At 48.7% G+C, this 19,639-nt stretch overlaps 1 protein-coding gene across 2 annotated transcripts in view; it reads left to right on the top strand.

The window, feature by feature from the left end:
* Positions 1-19,639, top strand: part of LOC137642687 (cyclin-dependent kinase 5-like) — a 94,857-nt gene that overhangs the window by 15,481 nt on the left and 59,737 nt on the right. For both annotated transcript variants that reach the window (XM_068375468.1, XM_068375469.1), the window contains exon 2: positions 7,148-7,236. In XM_068375468.1, coding sequence (XP_068231569.1) covers positions 7,148-7,236 — 89 coding nt within the window. The remainder of the gene's footprint in view (positions 1-7,147; positions 7,237-19,639) is intronic.

Raw genomic sequence — 19,639 nt, 5'->3', positions numbered from 1 at the left:
TAAAATAACGCCAAAATACTCTCGTAGCAAAACATGTTCCTGTTACCAGGACATGGGAACAATGAGATTGTTTACTGTATCTGCAAGCGAAGCAAGCTATGACAGAACTAAAACCAATGAAATGATTAGTGTTAATTTGGCGTACCATCATGCCGGTAAATAAACTCAATTAAGTAAGAAGCACACTGCAACAAACAACTCCATAGAAAATGTGATGGAAAAATCACGTTTTCTATGTGTTCGGAAGGCCTGACAAGCAAAACCCCCAGTGTTTTGATCGTGAATCATATCTGTTACTGTATTTTGATTACGGTAACTTTTTTAAATGTTAGGAAAAATACAAATTATTCCAAATTTGTGATTTTTCAATATTAATCTTACCCGATAATCATGTAGCTGTCAACTCTGTTGCCCGACAGAAATCTACGGTCGGGATACGCCAGCGATCGCTATTCAGGTGGGGGTGTACACAACAGCGCCATCTGTGGTCAGGTACTCTAGTACTTCTTGTCAACACCACCTCAATTTTTCCTCTGTCGTGCCTCCGGCTAGACCTACATGGATACGCTGTTGATTCTGGAGTTATTGCTCACGATTTGGTGATGTATTTGCTCTAGAGTTTAGCCTTCGCTATTCAGGAAGCTATATCATTAGCTTAGCAAGTTTTTGGAATTAATTTGATTTAATTTTTTATTTAATTTTGGTACGAAGAGAGTATGAACTCTCTTTCACTTTTAAATGGCCGACCCTTCCCTTAGACGGAAGTGTTGGTGTCGAAGAGAGTATAGACTCTCTTAATTTTGCTTAACAAAGTTATAGAATTATTTTATATCTCTCCGCCTTTTATAGGCCTCTTTGATTAACTTCCTTTTATTATAAACTTATTTAAATTAATTTTTATATTTGTTTATATTCGACCTTTCCTAATAGTAGGCGGTCTTTTCTTGGTACCGAAGTTAATTAACTTTGAGCCCGTCATTTCGTTTTTACCTGTTAACATATTATGCTATTTTAATGTTTTTGAAAGAATTTCTTTGATAGTCTTGTACTGTTTTCAAAGTTGAACTAACGTTTTGTTTTGTCTCTGCAGTTGTTGACGTTCAGAACGTTCAACTTGCGCTCTATCGTTACGATAGAGAGAGAGTCTATCACGGTGTCACGTTGCAGTAAGAGTAAACCGATTCTAGCGTTTTGTTCATTCTTTCTTAGCTTAAATGGTTCTATTCTAATAAGGAACTTTTTATTTGGGAAACCTTTCAGTTTTTTTTTTCCTTTAACAATAATATGTTTTAACGATATATATAATTGAGCTCTTCTCTCAGATGCTAAGTCAAGAGAGAGAGAGAGAGAGATAGAGACGGAGGGAGAGAGAGGAGGATAAACGTTTCGTTCAAGTGGGTAACGTTGTTATCGTTTTTGTTCTTCTCCCTACTCTCTTTAGGGGAAGAAGGTAAACGTTTCTAGAGTTTTATTCTTGTTCTCAGACTTTATGCGGTGAGAGATTTTAAACGTAGTTTATTTGATCTAGTGTTTAATCTCTTTTCCAGCCACTGAATTATTTATCTTTCATTATGTTTTTCTGTTACATTGTAATACTGTTTTCGCAATTACTAACTTTTAATGAAGGATAGAATTGCGTGTTTCAGGTACAAACCACTTAAAGTTTCGAGTTCAGTGAAATAAGTGCAAACAGAAAATCAAAAGTGATAAAGTGATAAGCGCAAAGTTTTACAGTGTTGCGTTCGAGGGTTCGTCTGTTCGTGCCAGTTGTTCGCCTAGTCTGGGACCTCTTACAAGCTCCCAAGCCCAGGGGAGAAGTAATGTCGAAGGACTTATGGGTTCAGCAGGCCTTGATCGACGAACAGACGTTTCCCTCCGTGGTTTCGGGTGTAACCTACTCACGTAGCCGACGTGATCACCCCACCCACACATAGACGAGAGAGCCCATTTATTCCTCGTCTGCGGAAGAGGTTTCTCGCAGAAACCATGGACCAATCTTGCAGCTTTTAAGTGCAAGTCGGTCCCTTCCGCGCAAGTCCAACTCCTAGGTGGTGCCATTAGCACTGGGTCAGTTCGGACTTGCTGCAGTACGACAACTGCACACCTCCCTGAGAGGCAAGGTGGTATCGCAACAGACAGTAACTCCGTCTGTTGCCGCACCAGCTGTTTTAGACCCTCAGTTTCAACGGACAGTAGCTCCGTTTGTTGTTGTCTTTCTTAAACTCTAGTGGTTTTTGCTGCTGACAATGCAGTCTCAGCTTGCGGTGTTGATGCAGGAGTTTCAGGCAGAGAAGGTTAACACACCTCCTCCTGCGAGCGCTCCTCCACCTCTACGCAGTCCAGCCTGCCAGACGTATGTTGTTGAGGTTCCTCAAGCTACCTCCATGCGTGAGCTGCCGCTTTGGGAGTTGCCAGATACCAGCTCTGTGCAGCAACCTCCACTTTCCTTGAGGCAGGAGCCTCTTGCCACGCGGCAACCTCCTCAACACTTGAGGCAGGAGCCTTTTGCTTTGCAGCAACCTCCTCTACCCTTGAGGTAGGAGCCTAATGCGTTGCGACTACCTCCTCCATCCTCGAGGCAGCTACCTCTTGCGGTGCGACAACCTCCACCATCCTCGAGGCAGCAACCTCAACTCCACCTCTGCGCAGTCCACCCTGCCAGACGTATGAAGTTGAGGTTCCTCAACCTACCTCCACGCGTGAGCTGCCGCATTGGGAGTTGCCAGATACCAGCGCTATGCACCAACCTCTCGCGTTGCGGCAACCTCCACCATCCTTGAGGCAGCAACCTCAACTCTTGCGCAGTGGTGATTCTAGGACTCTGAAAGTGGGGGGGCCACTTCAGGGCCAATATAATTTTTGGGGGGGCATTTATTGTTGGTGGCTAGGTGGCACTCTGAAGACAATATTATGTCATTAATGAAATAACAAATGACAATAATAACACCTCATTACTTTCATAACTTGCATTTGTAAAACATATACATGTATGCCTACACAAACATTATGATAATGGAGGTTATTCGTATTACTTAAAAAAATATATATGTATTTCTTGCAATATATTTTTAACAAAATCGCAAAAATATGGCAAAAATATCTTCAAAACAAAAATGAATCATGAGTTATGAATGGAATGTAAATTTTATGTTGATATTAAAACCCCATGCAAGCATGCATGAAGTAATGCAGTGTTGCCAACAGGGCGAGTTTCCCTTTCCTGAGGTGAAGTACCTCAACGCATGCGGCATAAGCCTCATCCCTTGCAACTTGAGCCTCATCCCATGCAGCATGAGTCTCATACCATGCAGCATGAGCCTCATCCCATGCAGCATGAGCCTCATCCCATGCAGCATAAGCCGCACGCCATGCAACATGCTCTGCTTACCTTACAGCATGCTCTACATACAGCATGCTCTACATACAGCATGCTCTGCATACAGCATGCTCTGCATACCTTACCGCATACTTCTCAGTCACACATCTTTGGTTGTTGCCAACTCACTAGACTGTCAAGCAGTTTCATAACGTTGCCTTCTAGTCTGCTGCTTTTGCACCAGTGAAACCCTCACTGAGAGAACTTAGCTTTTCTCGGATATGGTTCCTGTAGATGAGAAAGTGCTATTCTCCCTCCTGATTTTCCCTTGAGGACTCTGTCATTTGGAGAGGAGCCTTTAGCTGCTTAGCCTCCTATGGACTTTTATTTAAGCATAGCATGCTTCCAGGGAGGGTAATGGTTCCACTTCAGTCGCTAACCCCGTCTGTTACCACACCTGCTCCCATAGACCTTGAGCTGTGTTGCAAGACATGCAGTCCAAGCTTAGTCCTTGTTAGAGGATTTTTTGTTTACGGAGTCAGTGTGTCACTGGGAAGACGTTCAACAACCAGCAGAAGTGACTTGTTGTGACGCAGTGCGGCAACCTCAGCAACCCGATAAGGAGTTGTCTGTACGACCCAGACAGTCTAGACAGCTTCGGGTTGTCACTGTACTTCCTCGCTTCCCCATGGTTGACAGTTCACAGACTGTGCAGCAGTACCATGATCTTGTGTCCGGCTCCGTCAGACGACTAGCTTTTAAGAGCTCCCACAAGTCATCGCTGTCTGGAGATTCTCAGATGGACTATGGATCTGACCAAGGAACTGGGCCTCCTGGTCAATTTTGAGGAGTCCCAGCTCGTCCCATCCCAGACCATTGTCTACCTGGGTATGGATCTTCAGAGTCGAGCTTTTCGGGCTTTTCCGTCGGCCCCAAAGATATACTAAGCCCTAGATTGCATCCAGAGCATGCTGAGAAGGAACCGATGCTCAGTCAGGTAGTGGATGAGTCTAACAGGGACACTTTCATCGCTGGCCCTGTTCATCGAGTTAGGGAGACCCCACCTCCCCCCCTTCAGTATCATCTAGCGGCTCACTGGATAAAGGACATGACGCTAGAGACGATCTCAGTTCCTGTTTCCGAAGAGAGGAGGTCTACTCTCACGTGGTAAAAGAACAGCTTTCTTCTCAAGGAAGTCTACCTTTGGCTGTTCAGAAACCCGACCGCCGTCTCTTCTCTGACGCATCAGACACGGGCTGGGGTGCGACTTTGGACGGACAGGAATGCTCGGGAACATGGAATCAGGAGCTAAGGACACTTCACATCTATTGCAAGGAGCTGTTGGCGGTTCATCTGGCCTTGATAAACTTCAAGTCCCTCCAGCTTAACAAGGTGGTGGAGGTGGACTCTGACAACACCACAGCCTTTGCTTACATCTCCAAGCAGGGAGGGACTCATTCGTGGAAGTTGTTCTAGATCGCAAGGGACCTCCTCATCTGGTTAAAAGATCGAAAGCTCACGCTGGTAACGAGGTTCATTCAGGGCGATATGAATGTCATGGCAGATCGCCTCAGCCGGAAGGGTCAGGTCATCCCCACAGAGTGGACCCTTCACAAGAATGTTGGCAGCAGACTTTGGGCCCTGTGGGGGCAGCCAACCATAGATCTGTTCGCTACCTCGATAACCTAGAGGCTCCCGTTGTATTGTTCTCCGATTCCAGACCCAGCAGCAGTTCACGTGGATGCTTTTCTGCTGGATTGGTCCCATCTCGACCTGTATGCATTCCCGCCGTTCAAGATTGTCAACAGGGTACTTCAGAAGTTCGCCTCACGCAAAGGGACACGGCTGACGTTGGTTGGCTCCGCTCTGGCCCGCGAGAGAATGGTTCATAGAGGTACTGCAATGGCTGGTCGACATTCCCAGGACTCTTCCTCTGGGAGTGGACCTTCTACGTCTACCTCACGTAAAGAAGGTACATCCAAACCTCCACGCTCTTCGTCTGACTGCCTTCAGACTTTCGAAAGACTCTCAAGAGCTAGGGGCTTTTCGAAGGAGGCAGCCAGAGCGATTGCCAGAGCAAGGAGGACATCCACTCTCAGAGTCTATCAGTCTAAAGGGGAAGTCTTCCGAAGCTGGTACAAGGCCAATGCAGTTTCCTCATCCAGTACCACTGTAACCCAGATTGCTGACTTCCTGTTACATCTAAGGAACGTAAGATCCCTTTCAGCTCCTACGATTAAGGGTTACAGAAGTATGTTGGCAGCGGTTTTCCGCCACAGAGGCTTGGATCTTTCCACCAACAAAGATCTACAGGACCCCCTTAGGGCTTTTAAGACCTCAAAGGAACGTCGGTTGTCCACTCCAGGCTGGAATCTAGACGTGGTCCTAAGGTTCCTTATGTCATCAAGATTTGAACCTCTCCAATCAGCCTCTTTTAAGGACCTCACATTAAAAACTCTTTTCCTCGTGTGCTTGACAACAGCTAAAAGAGTAAGTGAGATCCACGCCTTCAGCAGGAACATAGTTTTCACATCTGAAACGGCTACATGTTCCTTGCAGCTCGGTTTTTTGTTAAAACGAGCTTCCTTCACGTCCTTGGCCTAAGTCGTTCGAGATCCCAAGCCTGTCCAACTTGGTGGGGGACGAACTGGAGAGAGTACTTTGCCCAGTTAGAGCTCTTAGGTACTATCTAAAAAGGTCATAACCTTTACGAGGACAATCAGAAGCCTTATGGTGTGCTATCAAGAAGCCTTCTCTTCCAAGGTCTAAGAACTCAGTTTCTTACCTATTCAGGCTCCTGATTAGGGAAGCACATTCTCATCTGAAGGAAGAAGACCTTGCTTTGCTGAAGGTAAGGACACATGAAGTGAGAGCTGTGGCTACTTCAGTGGCCCTCAAACAGAACCGTTCTCTGCAGAGTGTTATGGATGCAACCTATTGGAGAAGCAAGTCAGTGTTCGCATCATTCTATCTCAAAGATGTCCAGTCTCTTTACGAGAACTGCTACACCCTGGGACCATTCGTAGCAACGAATGCAGTAGTAGGCGGGGGCTCAGCCACTACATTCCCATAATCCCATAACCTTTTTAACCTTTCTCTTGAATACTTTTTATGGGTTGTACGGTCGGCTAAGAAGCCTTCCACATCCTTGTTGATTTGGCGGGTGGTCAATTCTTTCTTGAGAAGCGCCGAGGTTAAAGGTTGTGATGAGGTCCTTTAGTATGGGTTGCAGCCCTTTATACTTCAGCACCTAAGAGTCGTTCAGCATCCTAAGAGGACCGCTACGCTCAGTAAGGAAGACGTACTTAATAAAGGCAGAGTAATGGTTCAAGTCGTCTTCCTTACCAGGTACTTATTTATTTTATGTTATTTTTGAATAACTAATAAAATAAAATACGGGATACTTAGCTTCTTGATTAACATGTACACTGGTTTTCACCCACCACCCTGGGTGTGAATCAGCTACATGATTATCGGGTAAGATTAATATTGAAAAATGTTATTTTCATTAGTAAAATAAATTTTTGAATATACTTACCCGATAATCATGATTTAATTGACCCACCCTTCCTCCCCATAGAGAACCAGTGGACCGAGGAAAAAATTGAGGTGGTGTTGACAAGAAGTACTAGAGTACCTGACCACAGATGGCGCTGTTGTGTACACCCCCACCTGAATAGCGATCGCTGGCGTATCCCGACCGTAGATTTCTGTCGGGCAACAGAGTTGACAGCTACATGATTATCGGGTAAGTATATTCAAAAATTTATTTTACTAATGAAAATAACATTTTTTAGATTTTCATGGGTCTAATTCAGTTCTTTTTACCAGGTACTTATGGCACTGTATTCAAGGCAAAGAATCGAGAAGCCCAAGAAATTGTTGCTTTAAAGAGAGTTCGACTAGATGACGATGATGAGGTAAGCTATACTCTACATTATACAGCACAGTATTTGATCCTACACTAGTACAAAACATTCACTCTTTACTATGGATATAGATGTTAGTGCAAAGTAGCAAATGACTCTAAAACTTTAAATGAGGTGTCAACAACCATTCCAGATGTCACCAGTGGTAATGGGGAGAATCACTGTCCCCCCTCCTTCACTCATAACTTCACCACTTTCATCTTGCCGTGGTTGAACACAGACGTCTCCTTTCCCACTCACTACCTATGGCAAATGAAACTTTACTCCTTAGATTTTTTTCCTGTTGACGCATGTGTCTGGAATTTTTTTTCCTTGAGTTGAAGACTTGATTAGATTCAGGAATCTATTAACTCTTTAGGTTGGTTAAAGGTAAGCAGTTATTGTGAGGAGCTTACATTTACTGCCTTGTAATTAGACTTTTCTGAAGTCTTAGGATCAGAAATCCTTTAGAGAGAAGTTTGTTCTATCTATGTTTGCCAATCCGTTGGTGGACACACACGAGTAACTTGCATCTTAGCGGGTGCTGTTAATTCAAAATTTCAGCCTCGCTTATTGGAAGCAGTTGTTTTGTAACCGATCGCCTGACTTGGTCAGCGTTCGTGGGAGGTTTGCTTTTTAAGCTACATCTTGGCGCACTCAGGCACTCAAATAAAGGTTCGTCTTTGACTTAAGTGATATGCTTGCAATTTTCTCCCCCTGAACCTGCCAACCCTTCTGGGTTTTTGGTAGACACAAATCTCTAGTGTGACCTGTTGTCCTAGCCTGGTAGTTAGTTTATCCAGGCATCTCAGAAGCATTCTCACATTCCAACGAGAGAGTGCTTTGGCTTCTGGGAGTTACTGGTAGAACCTGGCGGTTGTCTCAGTGACCGATGGCATCAAAGGTGAAAGCTAGCCTTTCATTTGATAGTTTGCTTTATGCAAGCAATCTCTCGTCTCCTTACGGTATGAGCCAAGCTCTAGCGAACCTGGATCGCATTGCCAAAAATGAAAGTTGTTCCGTAACCGAAATACAAACCACGCTATTTACAGAGGGTTTACCTTTTAGCGCAGCTGAAATGGCGAGCCATTAGAATTTAACGAGGGTGTATTACCCCCGCGCTAGTTGGCGGGGGGGTAGGGGAGTGGTAGCTAGCTACCCCTCCCCCCCCTCACACACAGATGAATGCTCACTTTCACTTTTGGCTCGGACTGTGACAGACGTCTCTGTCTTGGTCCTCTCTTGGCAGCCATTGTTTGTTTTGTCTTTACTTAATCGCTTACTTTTCATTTACTCAATATATATGTAAACATGTTTTCATGTTTGTATATATATTTGAGTATAGGAATCAGTAAGTTTCCTTTTCAGAGTTGTGTGTGTAGTGTACGATATCTACGTGGAGTCCTCGGCAGTTAGGCCACCACGGCATAATTTTATGGGTGGCGATCGAGTTTGACTTATGTCTTTCTCTCTCTCTCTCTCTCTTGAGGTCGTTCACCCTTTTACTACGTGTTACTACGCCCTTGTAGCTTCCTTTCCGTGTGGGGGGGGGGTTGCTACGCCGTACGTTTGTCTCAATTAGTTTATGAATCTAATTGTAGTTGTTTTTTTTTTTCAGCTTGTAGAACGATTCCTTTCGGGGTTTTCGTTCTTTCTTTAGTGTTCATTCAGTTTTAAATTATATAATTACATAGTTACATAATTATAATTATTATAATTCTGTTTTGGTTACAGCTCTCCTTCCGTGAGTGTAAGTGGTTGTGAGGGCACGTGCCTGTTGTGTAATTCTTGTTTCCTTTCCCTTGAGATTCCTCTTCGGAGCCTTCCCGGGGGAATGAATGTGTACTAATGTTATTTGTTTTATTTTTTTACAGTTACCAATCTAGTTCGTTTCTGTAATATGGCAACGGTGTGAGCTGTCTTGTGGAGTCCTGGGGATTCGGCTGTTGCTGCCTCCCCCCTTGTATTTTCGTCAGGGGCGTGTCTCCTTCTACTGGAAGTACTCCCGTGACGACGGACAGCTCTCCAGTTCATTTTAGAACTCTCAGGAGGCTCGCCTCCTTGGGCGGGTAACTTTCCTTCCGAGGGAAGTTTTTCCTGTCCAGGCTTGAGTTTTTCCCCTTTTGGGGGGTTCTTCTCTTGCCTTTTTTTCGTGCGACTATGCTCTTGGTGCTGAGCGATCACACCTGCAGTTTCGCTCAAGGGGCTGGGCAACTGCAGGAGCTCCTCTTCGGAGGATTGCTCCTTTTAGGTCACTGGCTGACCAGTCTCTTCTACGAAGTGTTTCTCTTTCGTTCGCGAGAGAGTACACTCATAGAGACTCCTCTTCGGAGGATTCTTCTGTTGCTGTTGCTGTTGGCCTCCCTCGCCGTAAGGCCCACCGTCCGCCTCGTCGTAAGGGACTCTCATCTCCCTATAAGGGTGCTTGAGACGCCTTTTTGAATCTCCGTTTGCAGCCTACAACTCCTTTTTCTTGATTTTCCGCCTTGGTGCAGATGGACAGCAGTCTGATCTTGTCTTCCGACGGGCAACGGTCTTCCCGACGGACAACGGTCTTCCCGACGGACAGCGGTCTTCCGACGGACATCAGTCTCCCGGCGGACAACGATCCCTTCGGGGCAAAGGGTTGCCTCCCACGGGGGTTCTTCCCTTGCGTGTCAGGGTTCCCCTGCGCGCCCTTCTGCTGTGTTCTCTCCTGCTCCTGCTCAGTGTTAGCACACAGGCGCTCTCCTGCTCATCAGCGCTCTCCTGTTTGTCAGCGCTTTCATGATGATCATCCCTGCTGTTCCTGTTGGTTCCTGTTACGCGCCCTGTGCGCCCACGTTCGCCCTCGCGATCTAGAACTTCGGTTCAGGTCGGGGTCAAGGACTCTTTTTCTATGCGCAGGCTTCCACGCGTAGTCTTCTGCTCATCAGCGATCATCAGCTCGCCAGCGATCACCTGTCTCTCGGCGATCTCCGGATCGCCCGCGTGTGTTACAGCCGGCACGCCAACGTTCTCCAACACTTCTGAAGGAACATGGTTCGCCAGCTACTAGCTCACCTGCGCATGCTGCTCACCATCGCGCGACCCTCAACTGCGGATGCTGATCGCCATCGCGCGACCGCACACCTGCGGGTGCTGATCGCCATCGCGCAACCGCCCACCTGCGGATGCTGATCGCCATCGCGCGACCCTGCGCATGCTGATCACCATCGCGTGACCCTGCGCATGCTGATCACCATCGCGCGATCGCCTACCCTGCGGATGCTGCTCGCCATCGCGCGACCCTCAACTGCGGATGCTGCTCGCCATCGCGCGACCCTCAACTGTGGATGCTGCTCGCCATCGCGCGATCGCCCACCTGCGGATGCTGCTCGCCATCGCGCGACCGCCCACCTGCGGATGCTGCTCGCCATCGCGCGACCGCCCACCTGCGGATGCTGATCGCCATCGCGCGACCGCCCACCTGCGGATGCTGCGCGCCATCGAGCGACCGCCCACCTGCGGATGCTGATCGCCATCGCGCGACCCTGGCATGCTGATCGCCATCGCGCGACCCTGGCATGCTGATCGCCATCGCGCGACCCTGCGCATGCTGATCGCCATCGCGCGACCCTGTGCATGCTGATCGCCATCGCGCGACCCTGGCATGCTGATCGCCATCGCGCGACCCTGGCATGCTGATCGCCATCGCGCGACCCTGCGCATGCTGATCGCCATCGCGCGACCTTGCGCATGCTGATCGCCATCGCGCGACCCTGCGCATGCTGATCGCCATCGCGCGACCCTGCGCATGCTGATCGCCATCGCGCGACCCTGCGCATGCTGATCGCCATCGCGCGACCCTGCGCATGCTGATCGCCATCGCGCGACCCTGCGCATGCTGATCGCCATCGCGCGACCCTGCGCATGCTGCTCGCCAACGCACGATCGCTCACCTGCGCATGCTGCTCGACCATCGCGTCAGCATGACACAACGCGCCATCGCCAACCTGCGCGTTAGCGCTCACCAGCTCACCACCGATCGCCTGTTGATCCATATCGCCAGCGGTCTTCCTCGCCCACGCGGCAGCCCGTTTCCTCGCCATCTCGCTAACGCTTGCGTTAGCCGCCTCGGACTCACGCTCATTCACCTGCCCACCCTCACGACCGCTCGCCTGCGCGCGCGCGCGCGACCGTTCGCCTGCGCGACCGTTCGCCTGCGCGACCGTTCGCCTGCGCGACCGTTCGCCTGCGCGACCGCTCGCCTGCGCGACCGCTCGCCTGTGCGCCCGCGCGCCCACACGCCCACGTGCCTGCACGTCTACGCTCATGCGCGTCCGCGCCCATGCTCTCCAATGTTCGCCCGCGCGCGAACCAACGGTTTTCCATCGCGCGGACGGTTGATGTTCCGTCGCGCAAACTGACGGTGTTCCGTCGCGCGAACCGACTGTGTTCCGTCGCTCAAACCTACAGTGTTTCTTCGCACAAACTTCGGCTTATTTCTTGCAGTATCCATTGCTCGTCTATGGGTTATCGCTCGCCGACCACCAGCTCTCGCCCTTCCTACCACGCTCGCCCTCCTTCTGCGCTCCTTCACTCACCTTCGTTTGCGTTCCTGCGTTACCGCGCATGGGCGCTTCCACGTTCGCCCACGCGCAAATCTTTGAATTACCGTCGCGCGAGCTCCAGGGCGATTGCGACCACGATTCCCAATGGGGTTTTCGCAGCATGGCCAGCCTGGCGAGTTCTTCTGGAGCGTATTTCCAGAACACGGCCTCACCCCGTAAACGCAGAGCATGGCACTTGCAAGAATAGGAGAAACTTGAGGGAGATCTGAGCAACACTCCTCTTTCCTGAACCTGGGTTAGCCCTTCCCCGTCATTCCCTCGAAGGATTTTTGGCGGGGGGGCTTTCCGTTCGAGATTTCTCCATCGGACAAGGGGTGACTGCTTACCCCTTCCTCTGGGAGCTTACCAGGTCCTTTCCCTCCTCGGTTACGGCCCGAGGTTTGGTTCAAGGAAGCTACAGGAAGATCATGGGTACTTTCCTCCTCTCGAGCTCAGGCACCTTGGCCTTTCGTCGTTAAGTATCTAACTTGCGGACAAGCTCGATGTTGTACCATCTGGACGCGCTGACTGAGGGCTTCCTTCGGGTGTCTCATCTGTGGAGGTCGACGACCTCAGACACCCTTCCATCCTTGAGAAGAGTTTGTTTGTGCCCAAGGACAGAGACTTAGACAGCGGCTGTGCGGAGGAAATCGTCTTCCGTTTTCACTCCTCCAAGGCGCTTTCTTCCAGACTCTGCAGGGCTCCAGCGCCCTTTTCTTTCGACCACGTCGGCCTAAGTTATCGGCTACGACAACTGGGACAAGGTGTCCAATTGCAGTTTCCTCCTGTCAGGAACAGATGGCACGGGAGACTCCCCCGGGGGGGCATAGTCCTAAAAGGAGTTCACGAACTCTAGGATTGCAGGTTTTTCGCTGGGAGGATGCTTAAGGTTACTCATCCGAATGACAGCTTCCCGATGCCCATTCCCGCACAATCTCTGTGATCAGCCAAGGATATCGCGCCTGCCGTCTCTGTCAGCGAATTCAGTGTCTCTGAACCTCTATGCCATAGCGTCAGCAAGAGTTGCCCGGTTGGGCAGAATGATCCATACCTTAGGCGAAGGTCTTCCTTAGGATCATCGACGGCTTCACCCCCGGCCTCCTCGATCCTTTCTTGTAAGGAAGGATCTGAGAGGGGATGTCCGTAGTCGACCTCTCAGCCCTGATCAAGTTTGTCGAACAAACTTCGGCCAGCGTAGACCAGCAGAATCGATCAGACTGGTAACGAGGCGACAGGACTCCTTAAACCCTGGATCAGAAGGACGGGTACTTTCAGTTTCCATTCCATCCATCTTCCAGGGTGCTCGTCGAATTCAGCCTAGACTGCAAGTATTCCTGCTTATGATGCAGTGTGGCTATCCCGCCGTGGCATAGCAGGTTTGTTTCCCCAGAGAACTCTCCCTGCCTTCCTCTTGGCCGCTCAGGTGCAGGCTTCCGCCTCCTCTGCTGTTTGGAGGGCTGGTCATCTCCGGTAGGCTCGGGTTCGACCTTCTTCAGCGCCGGGACAAGCATCCGGATGCTTACCATGAGAGTGGGCTCATGGTATTTTGCTTGGAGCCTTCTCTTCCTCTGCCTCAACATCTGGAGTATCTGGCCATGATATTGAATCAACGGCCTCACCACGTTGGAAACCCCGCTTCTCGTCCGTCCAGCGAGGTTAAGCAACGTCGGTTCTGGTCGGTACTTGGATGGGTGACCACCTGGGGACGCCAGATTCTGTTACCACATCCTCCGACCCTTCCTTTCAGTTGACTGTGGCAAGACTGAGGAGAGTCGCAGTACCTGTTCTCAGTCAAGCAGAGCTTTCAGCCCTACCTTGGAACGTTTCCTAGTTCTCCTTTCCTCATTGACCCGTCTATAGTCCGAACGGTCGCCTCAGGATAAGTTCTATGTGGGGCGGTACAAGTTCCGGTGGCTTCAGGCAATGTTTAACCGGACTTCCTGGCCCCTATGGGACCAGCGGAACTATTAGACCTGCAATGGGTGTTGACCTATGGAGCCTCTTGATGGTAGTGGATATTCTCGTCCTTTCCCCACATTCTTGATGCTGTTCTCGGACTCGTCAAAGGAAAGGGGGGGGGGGGCATGTTCCGGTCCAGGCCTATGGTCAAGACCTGAAGGATACCTCTCCATCATTCAGGCAGGCTTAGGGGCCTTAGTCTGGCCCCTCTACAGATCCTACAGCTCCTGCCGAGTCTCCCCGTGCGCGTCGACTTCATGATTCTGGCGTATTCTAACCAGCAGGGGACGCATTTTCACACCTTCACATCTTGCAGTAGAGATACCGGGATGATTGAGATTCTCTCAATACCACCATCGGCTCTCTCATTCCAGGCAGGGGAATGTTCCCTCCGACTATCCGAGCAGAGCCTCGTAGAGAGAGTGTACCTGGGGGTCTTTGACCTTGGGTAACCAGCAAGTACTGGTCTGGGGGACCTGATCGCTACAGCTTGGAACCTCAAGCTTCCGCTGTTCTTCCCCCCAGTCTCAGACCCCGAGACTCTGGCAAGATGCATTCCGGTGATGGTGGGACAACTTCAACGCCTGCGTCTTCCCTCCTTTTTGTCTGTGGACAATGGGTCTCAACAAGACCAGGTTGTCTGTCAACCTTTCAATGGGAGAGCTCCACTGGGACTATGCGCAGAACGGTTTCTGGACCCTCTGCTTCCCCTGACGGAACTCCCGGGAGAGCTTCTCCCACGGCGCAGACTACTCGAGCAACCACACTGTGACATCTCTCCCGAACCGGGGCGTCGCTTCGGCTTCATGCCTGGAGACACTACGCCTCCTCCTCAAGAAGAGACAACCCGCTACAGTCGCGGTACGGAGGTCGCGTCATCTGCGATAGTCATCCACAGGGGTCTTCCAGGCAAAGTGAAGAGTCTAAGGTGGTTGGTGCCGTGGGAGATATACCTCTTCCCTTGAGGCCTCTTCTCCAGCAATAACGGTCTTATTGCCTTTCGGCGGGAGGAAACTCCTTTCCGCTCTCGGCAATGAAGCCTGTCGCTCAGCCTTTCTCTGACCTTCAGGCTTAAAGGAATAACTTTTTCCTGCCCGCTGGATCTATCCTCGCTCATGCGAAGCTACGATCGTCCCTGCCCTAGTCAGAGGAAGACCTCCAACTTGGAGCATGGCTCGGACTTTTAGTCCTTTAAGAGATCTTCTCAAGACCCTTTACGACAGGCCTCGGATTGTATTCCGCCTTGGGTCTCCTGCTCACTCTGGCCACGGCCAGTGTGTAAGCAATCTTCTTGGTCTCTTACGACTCCCCCCTTTCTGAGGAAGAGGGGAAGGCAACATTCAGGTTCGCTCCTGAGTTGTTGGCTAGACTCAGAATCTTGGGTTCCCGGCCCTTCGGTCCTATTCATTCAAGATTTCGAGTCTCCATTCTGTATCTGATGTCCCAAGACTTTCTCTTTCTTGCTAGTAAAGGAATCGAGAGGTTAGCGCTGGGAACAGCTGCAGTTTGTCCTCAGTTGCAGCCAATTTGGGAGCACAAGGAGGACACGGGGGAGAGTCACCAGTATACCTCTTCAGCCCGGACTCAAGGATATTCATCTCGTCCTGTCTCCAGACCCTCCCCCGTCACATCGCCATACAGCACGATGTTGGATACATCGCAACGTCCCTCGCCTTCGAGTAATACTACTCTGTGACGCAGGTGCTACAAGCTGGAGTCTGGAAGCGTCTAATGACCTTCGCAGCCCGCTTCCTGCAGGGCGTGACCTACAGGAGTCTCGATACGTTTTCTATCGCTCTGTGGTGGCTACACAACAGCTGGTCTAACCTCAGGCTCCTTTTTGGACAGGTAGCAGAAGGTTGAGGGCATTGTTATCAGGTTTTAGTCTGCATGAACGAAAGAGGTATATCTGGCTCTTATTTCTTTCTCCAACATCCCCTCTACGGGGAAGCAGCATCCTGGTCTCTGCATAGCTGACCTCGAACCTCTGCAGGTAAACCATGCTTCCTTGTGTTCCGAGTATTGAGTCAATACTGTCGTGTCCCCCATACCCTGACGAGGTGGTATTGGGAACGTCCTAACCCAGAGTTCCTTCTGGAACTCCAGGTCAACTGCCTAGGACGGGTCACACTTCTTCCTTCACACATAAGCTTACGTAGGCCACATGGTTCCTTGCGGAGCAAGGAACTTGTGAGGTGCAGGGACTCCTTTTTCTCGAGTGCGACTCACTCGGATTCTGAGTCCCCGGGTAAAGCCAAAGCCAGTATGGCTGGGGACTTTCCACCCTACCTAAGGGGTAGTCACCCTCTGTAAATAGCGTGGTTTGTATTTCGGTTACGGAACAAATGACAAATTCGAAGATAATTTGTATTTTTCCTAACCATACAAACCTTAGCTATTTACACATATTTGCCCGCCAGCCCTGTCCCCCAAGACAAGTCCTACCTCTAAGTGAAAGTGAGCATTCATCTGTGTGTGAGGGGGGGGGAGGGGTAGCTAGCTACCACTCCCCTACCCCCCCCCCCCGCTAACTAGCGCGGGGGTAATACACCCTCGTTAAATTCTAATGGCTCGCCATTTCAGCTGCGCTAAAAGGTAAACCCTCTGTAAATAGCTATGGTTTGTATGGTTAGGAAAAATACAAATTATCTTCGAATTTGTCATATTTTCCTTTTACTTGGGAGTTTTTGCTTAATGCAAGCAAACTCTCAACCTCTTGCGAGCCAAGCTCACGCAATGATTCAAGCTTTAGCGAGCCTAGATTGCAGCTCCCCCCCCCAGGTGGAATTTTCCTTCACCTTAGAGTTTTACTTAAAGCAAGTGATTTCTCACTATTCTCGAAGCGATTCAAGCTTTAGAGAAACTTTTCACCTGAGAAGTTTGCTTGAAACAAGGGATCTATCAATTCCTCGTGACACTATTCAGGCTCTAGTGAGCCTGGTTTACAGCATAAAAGGTGAAAGTTAGCCTTTCATTCGAGAGGTTTGCTTGGAACAAATGATATCTCAGTGTCTCGCTACCCAGGCTTGAACGAAATCCAAGCTCTCAGGATCATGGCACAAGGGTGATTAGTTTTCCTTTCACTTGAGAGTTTCATTTGTACTAGCGATCTCTCATCTCCTAGCGACACAATTGGGTTGCAGCATCAGAGGGGAAAGTTAGCCTTTCACCTGAGAAGTTGCTTAATGCAAGCTATCTTTCAATACTTCATAACGCAATTCAAGCTTTATCGAGCGGGGATCACAGGGCCAAACGTGAAAGCTAGCCTTTCACCTGAGAGTTTGCTGGAAATTAGTGATCTCTCTCCCCCTCGCTAACCTGGCTTACAATACGATTCAGTGTCGTGTCAGCGAGCCTGAATTGCGGCGCCAACGATGAAAGCTAGCCTTTCACCTGGGAGTTGATTAAGGTTAAAAGTGTCGGGTTTCAATTCCAGTTTTATCAGAATAGAGGCTCACCAGAACGTCAGCTGGGCAAGCCCAACCCCCCACTGTGGTATCCAAGGATAGCAGTGGCCTCCCCAGTAAACAGCTTAAACTCACGGCCCCTAGCTGGGATCGATCTGCCGCCACGCAAATACTAGGCAAACATGTTACCACTGGACCAGCAAATAGGTAATTTCTCAACACCTTGCGACTTGGGCTTATATGCACTTCTGGGTCGCGATGCAATTCAGGCTCACTGCTAGCCTGATTATCGGCACCAAAGGGGGAAATCTTTCTGAGAGCAGTGCTTAGAACAAGTGATCGCTCACTGTCTTGCGACCTGGCCTTGTAGTGAGCCAAGATTGCCGCACCAGAGGCAAAAGGTATCCTTTCACTGGAGATTTTGCTTGAAACACGCAACCTTTCATTGCGTGCGACTCAGTCTTGCGACGCAACTCAAAATCGCAACTCAATTCAGGCTTACACAGTTACTCTTCAAGCCAGTAACTGTCTAACTAGGCCCCTAACTTCCATGAAGTAAGGTTAACTACTGCATTATAATTACTATGTGGCTACTTTCCTTTTGGTAAGGGTAAAAGAGAGACTAGCTATGATAAGCAACTCTTCTAGGAGGATACTCCAAAATCAAACCATTGTTCTCTAGTCTTAGGTAGTGCCATAGCCTCTGTACCATGGTCTTCCACTGTCTTGGGGTAGAGTTCTGTTGCTTGAGGTTACACTCAAGGACACTTTCTATCTTATTTCTCTTCCTCATGTTTTTTTTCTTTTCTATAGTATATAGATGAAATACAGTCTATCTTAATGTTGTTAGTGTTCTTAGAATATTTTATATTGTTCATTTTGTAGTTTATTTCCTTTCCTCACTGGGCTATTTTTCCATGTTGGAGCCCTTGGGCTTATAGCTACCTGCTATTTGATTTAAAGATCTAGCAGTCAAGTTTTTTTTTAGTTTTAGTATCAGCTGAAGGTATTGGTTAACTACAGGCTATTTGTTGTAATGTTAGTTTTGGTGTGGAGAAAAGGATTTTATGTCGTTTTAGTTACTTTTAGGGTTGGAAAATTATGTCAAGACAAAAGTTTTGCCTCAATTTTTCCCCATTCCTTTTTCAGATAAGGAAATCAGTAATAAATAAAAAAAAATAGATTTCCATGCCACGTAAGGGCTATAGAGTTTTATTTAGATTTTAGATAAACCTGGAAGTGTTGATGCAAGTTTCCAAATTTGATTTGTGCCATTAGGATATTCAATCAAACTCTCTCCAAGAATGATATGACCTCTCTTATTAAGAGGAAAGAAGCTTATAGCTCATGGTATTAGAAACACAACTACTGTACTTCTCTTATTCATGAAGAAATCTTTCTTTAGAAAATTTTTTTAAAGCAGCTGAGTGGCATGCCCAGTTGGTTCTTTCTAAACATTATTTAAAGGAAGCCTGGTTTCCTTATAAGAATATTTTGTCATAGGGTGCTGTGGTGGCTCCTGGTGATGTAGTTGAATAAAAGTTTTTCAATATTAATCTTACCCGATGATCATGTAGCTGTCAACTCCGTTGCCCGACAGAAATCTACGGTCGGGATACGCCAGCGATCGCTTATACAGGTGGGGGTGTACTCACCAGCGCCATCTGTGGTCAGGTACTCCAGTACTTCTTGTCAACAAGACCTCAATTTTTCCTCTGTCGTGCCACCGGCAAGACCTACATGGATACGCTGTTGATTTTGGAGTCTTTCGTTCACGATTTGGTGAAGTATTTGCTCTGAAATTTTAGCCTTCGCTGTACAGGAAGCTTTAGCCTTAGCTTAGCAAGCTTTTGGTATTAATTTGATCATTGGTTAACGATCTTTGCTTACTTTGGAATTCCCCCTTTGACTACTTCTAAAATTCAAGATGTCTGACCATTCCCAAGTTCCTAAATACAGGCGATGTAGTGTTAGGACTTGTAATAGGCGTCTTCCGAAGGCCTCTGTTGATCCTCACACCGTATGTTCCAATTGTAGGGGAAAATCCTGTCAATTGGAAGATCGATGTGGGGAATGTGCTGGGCTTTCGGAATTCGATTTTAATGAATTCCTCAGATATACTCGTAGGTTAGAGAAGGAGAGAGATAGGAGGAGTTCTTCTCGCTCTTTGGATATTTCCTCTCCCCATGCCCCTAAACCTTTTCCTTCCCCTGTGGTGGTGACCCCCGAACCTGCTACGAGTGCTCAGCCTGCAATGGCTGATATGTTGCGTGCCATTCAGGCTCTCGGTGATAAGGTGGAGTCGTTGGTTAGTGACCGCAATCAGCTCTTGGCAGATGTCAGAGAGCTGAAAGCGAAGAGTGCAGTGGGAAGTGTTAGTGCAAGTGCTGTGCATAGTGTCAGTGTCAGTGTTGCGCATGAGGATACATCTGTGCGTGCCAGTCGTCCGCCCAGTCCGGGACCTCTTGCAAGCTCCCA

Source organism: Palaemon carinicauda, chromosome 6 (assembly GCF_036898095.1).
Source record: "Palaemon carinicauda isolate YSFRI2023 chromosome 6, ASM3689809v2, whole genome shotgun sequence".
Taxonomy (NCBI): Eukaryota; Metazoa; Arthropoda; class Malacostraca; order Decapoda; family Palaemonidae; genus Palaemon; species Palaemon carinicauda.
The sequence above is the reverse complement of the archived record's forward strand: the minus strand, read 5'-3'. Positions and strand labels throughout refer to the sequence as shown.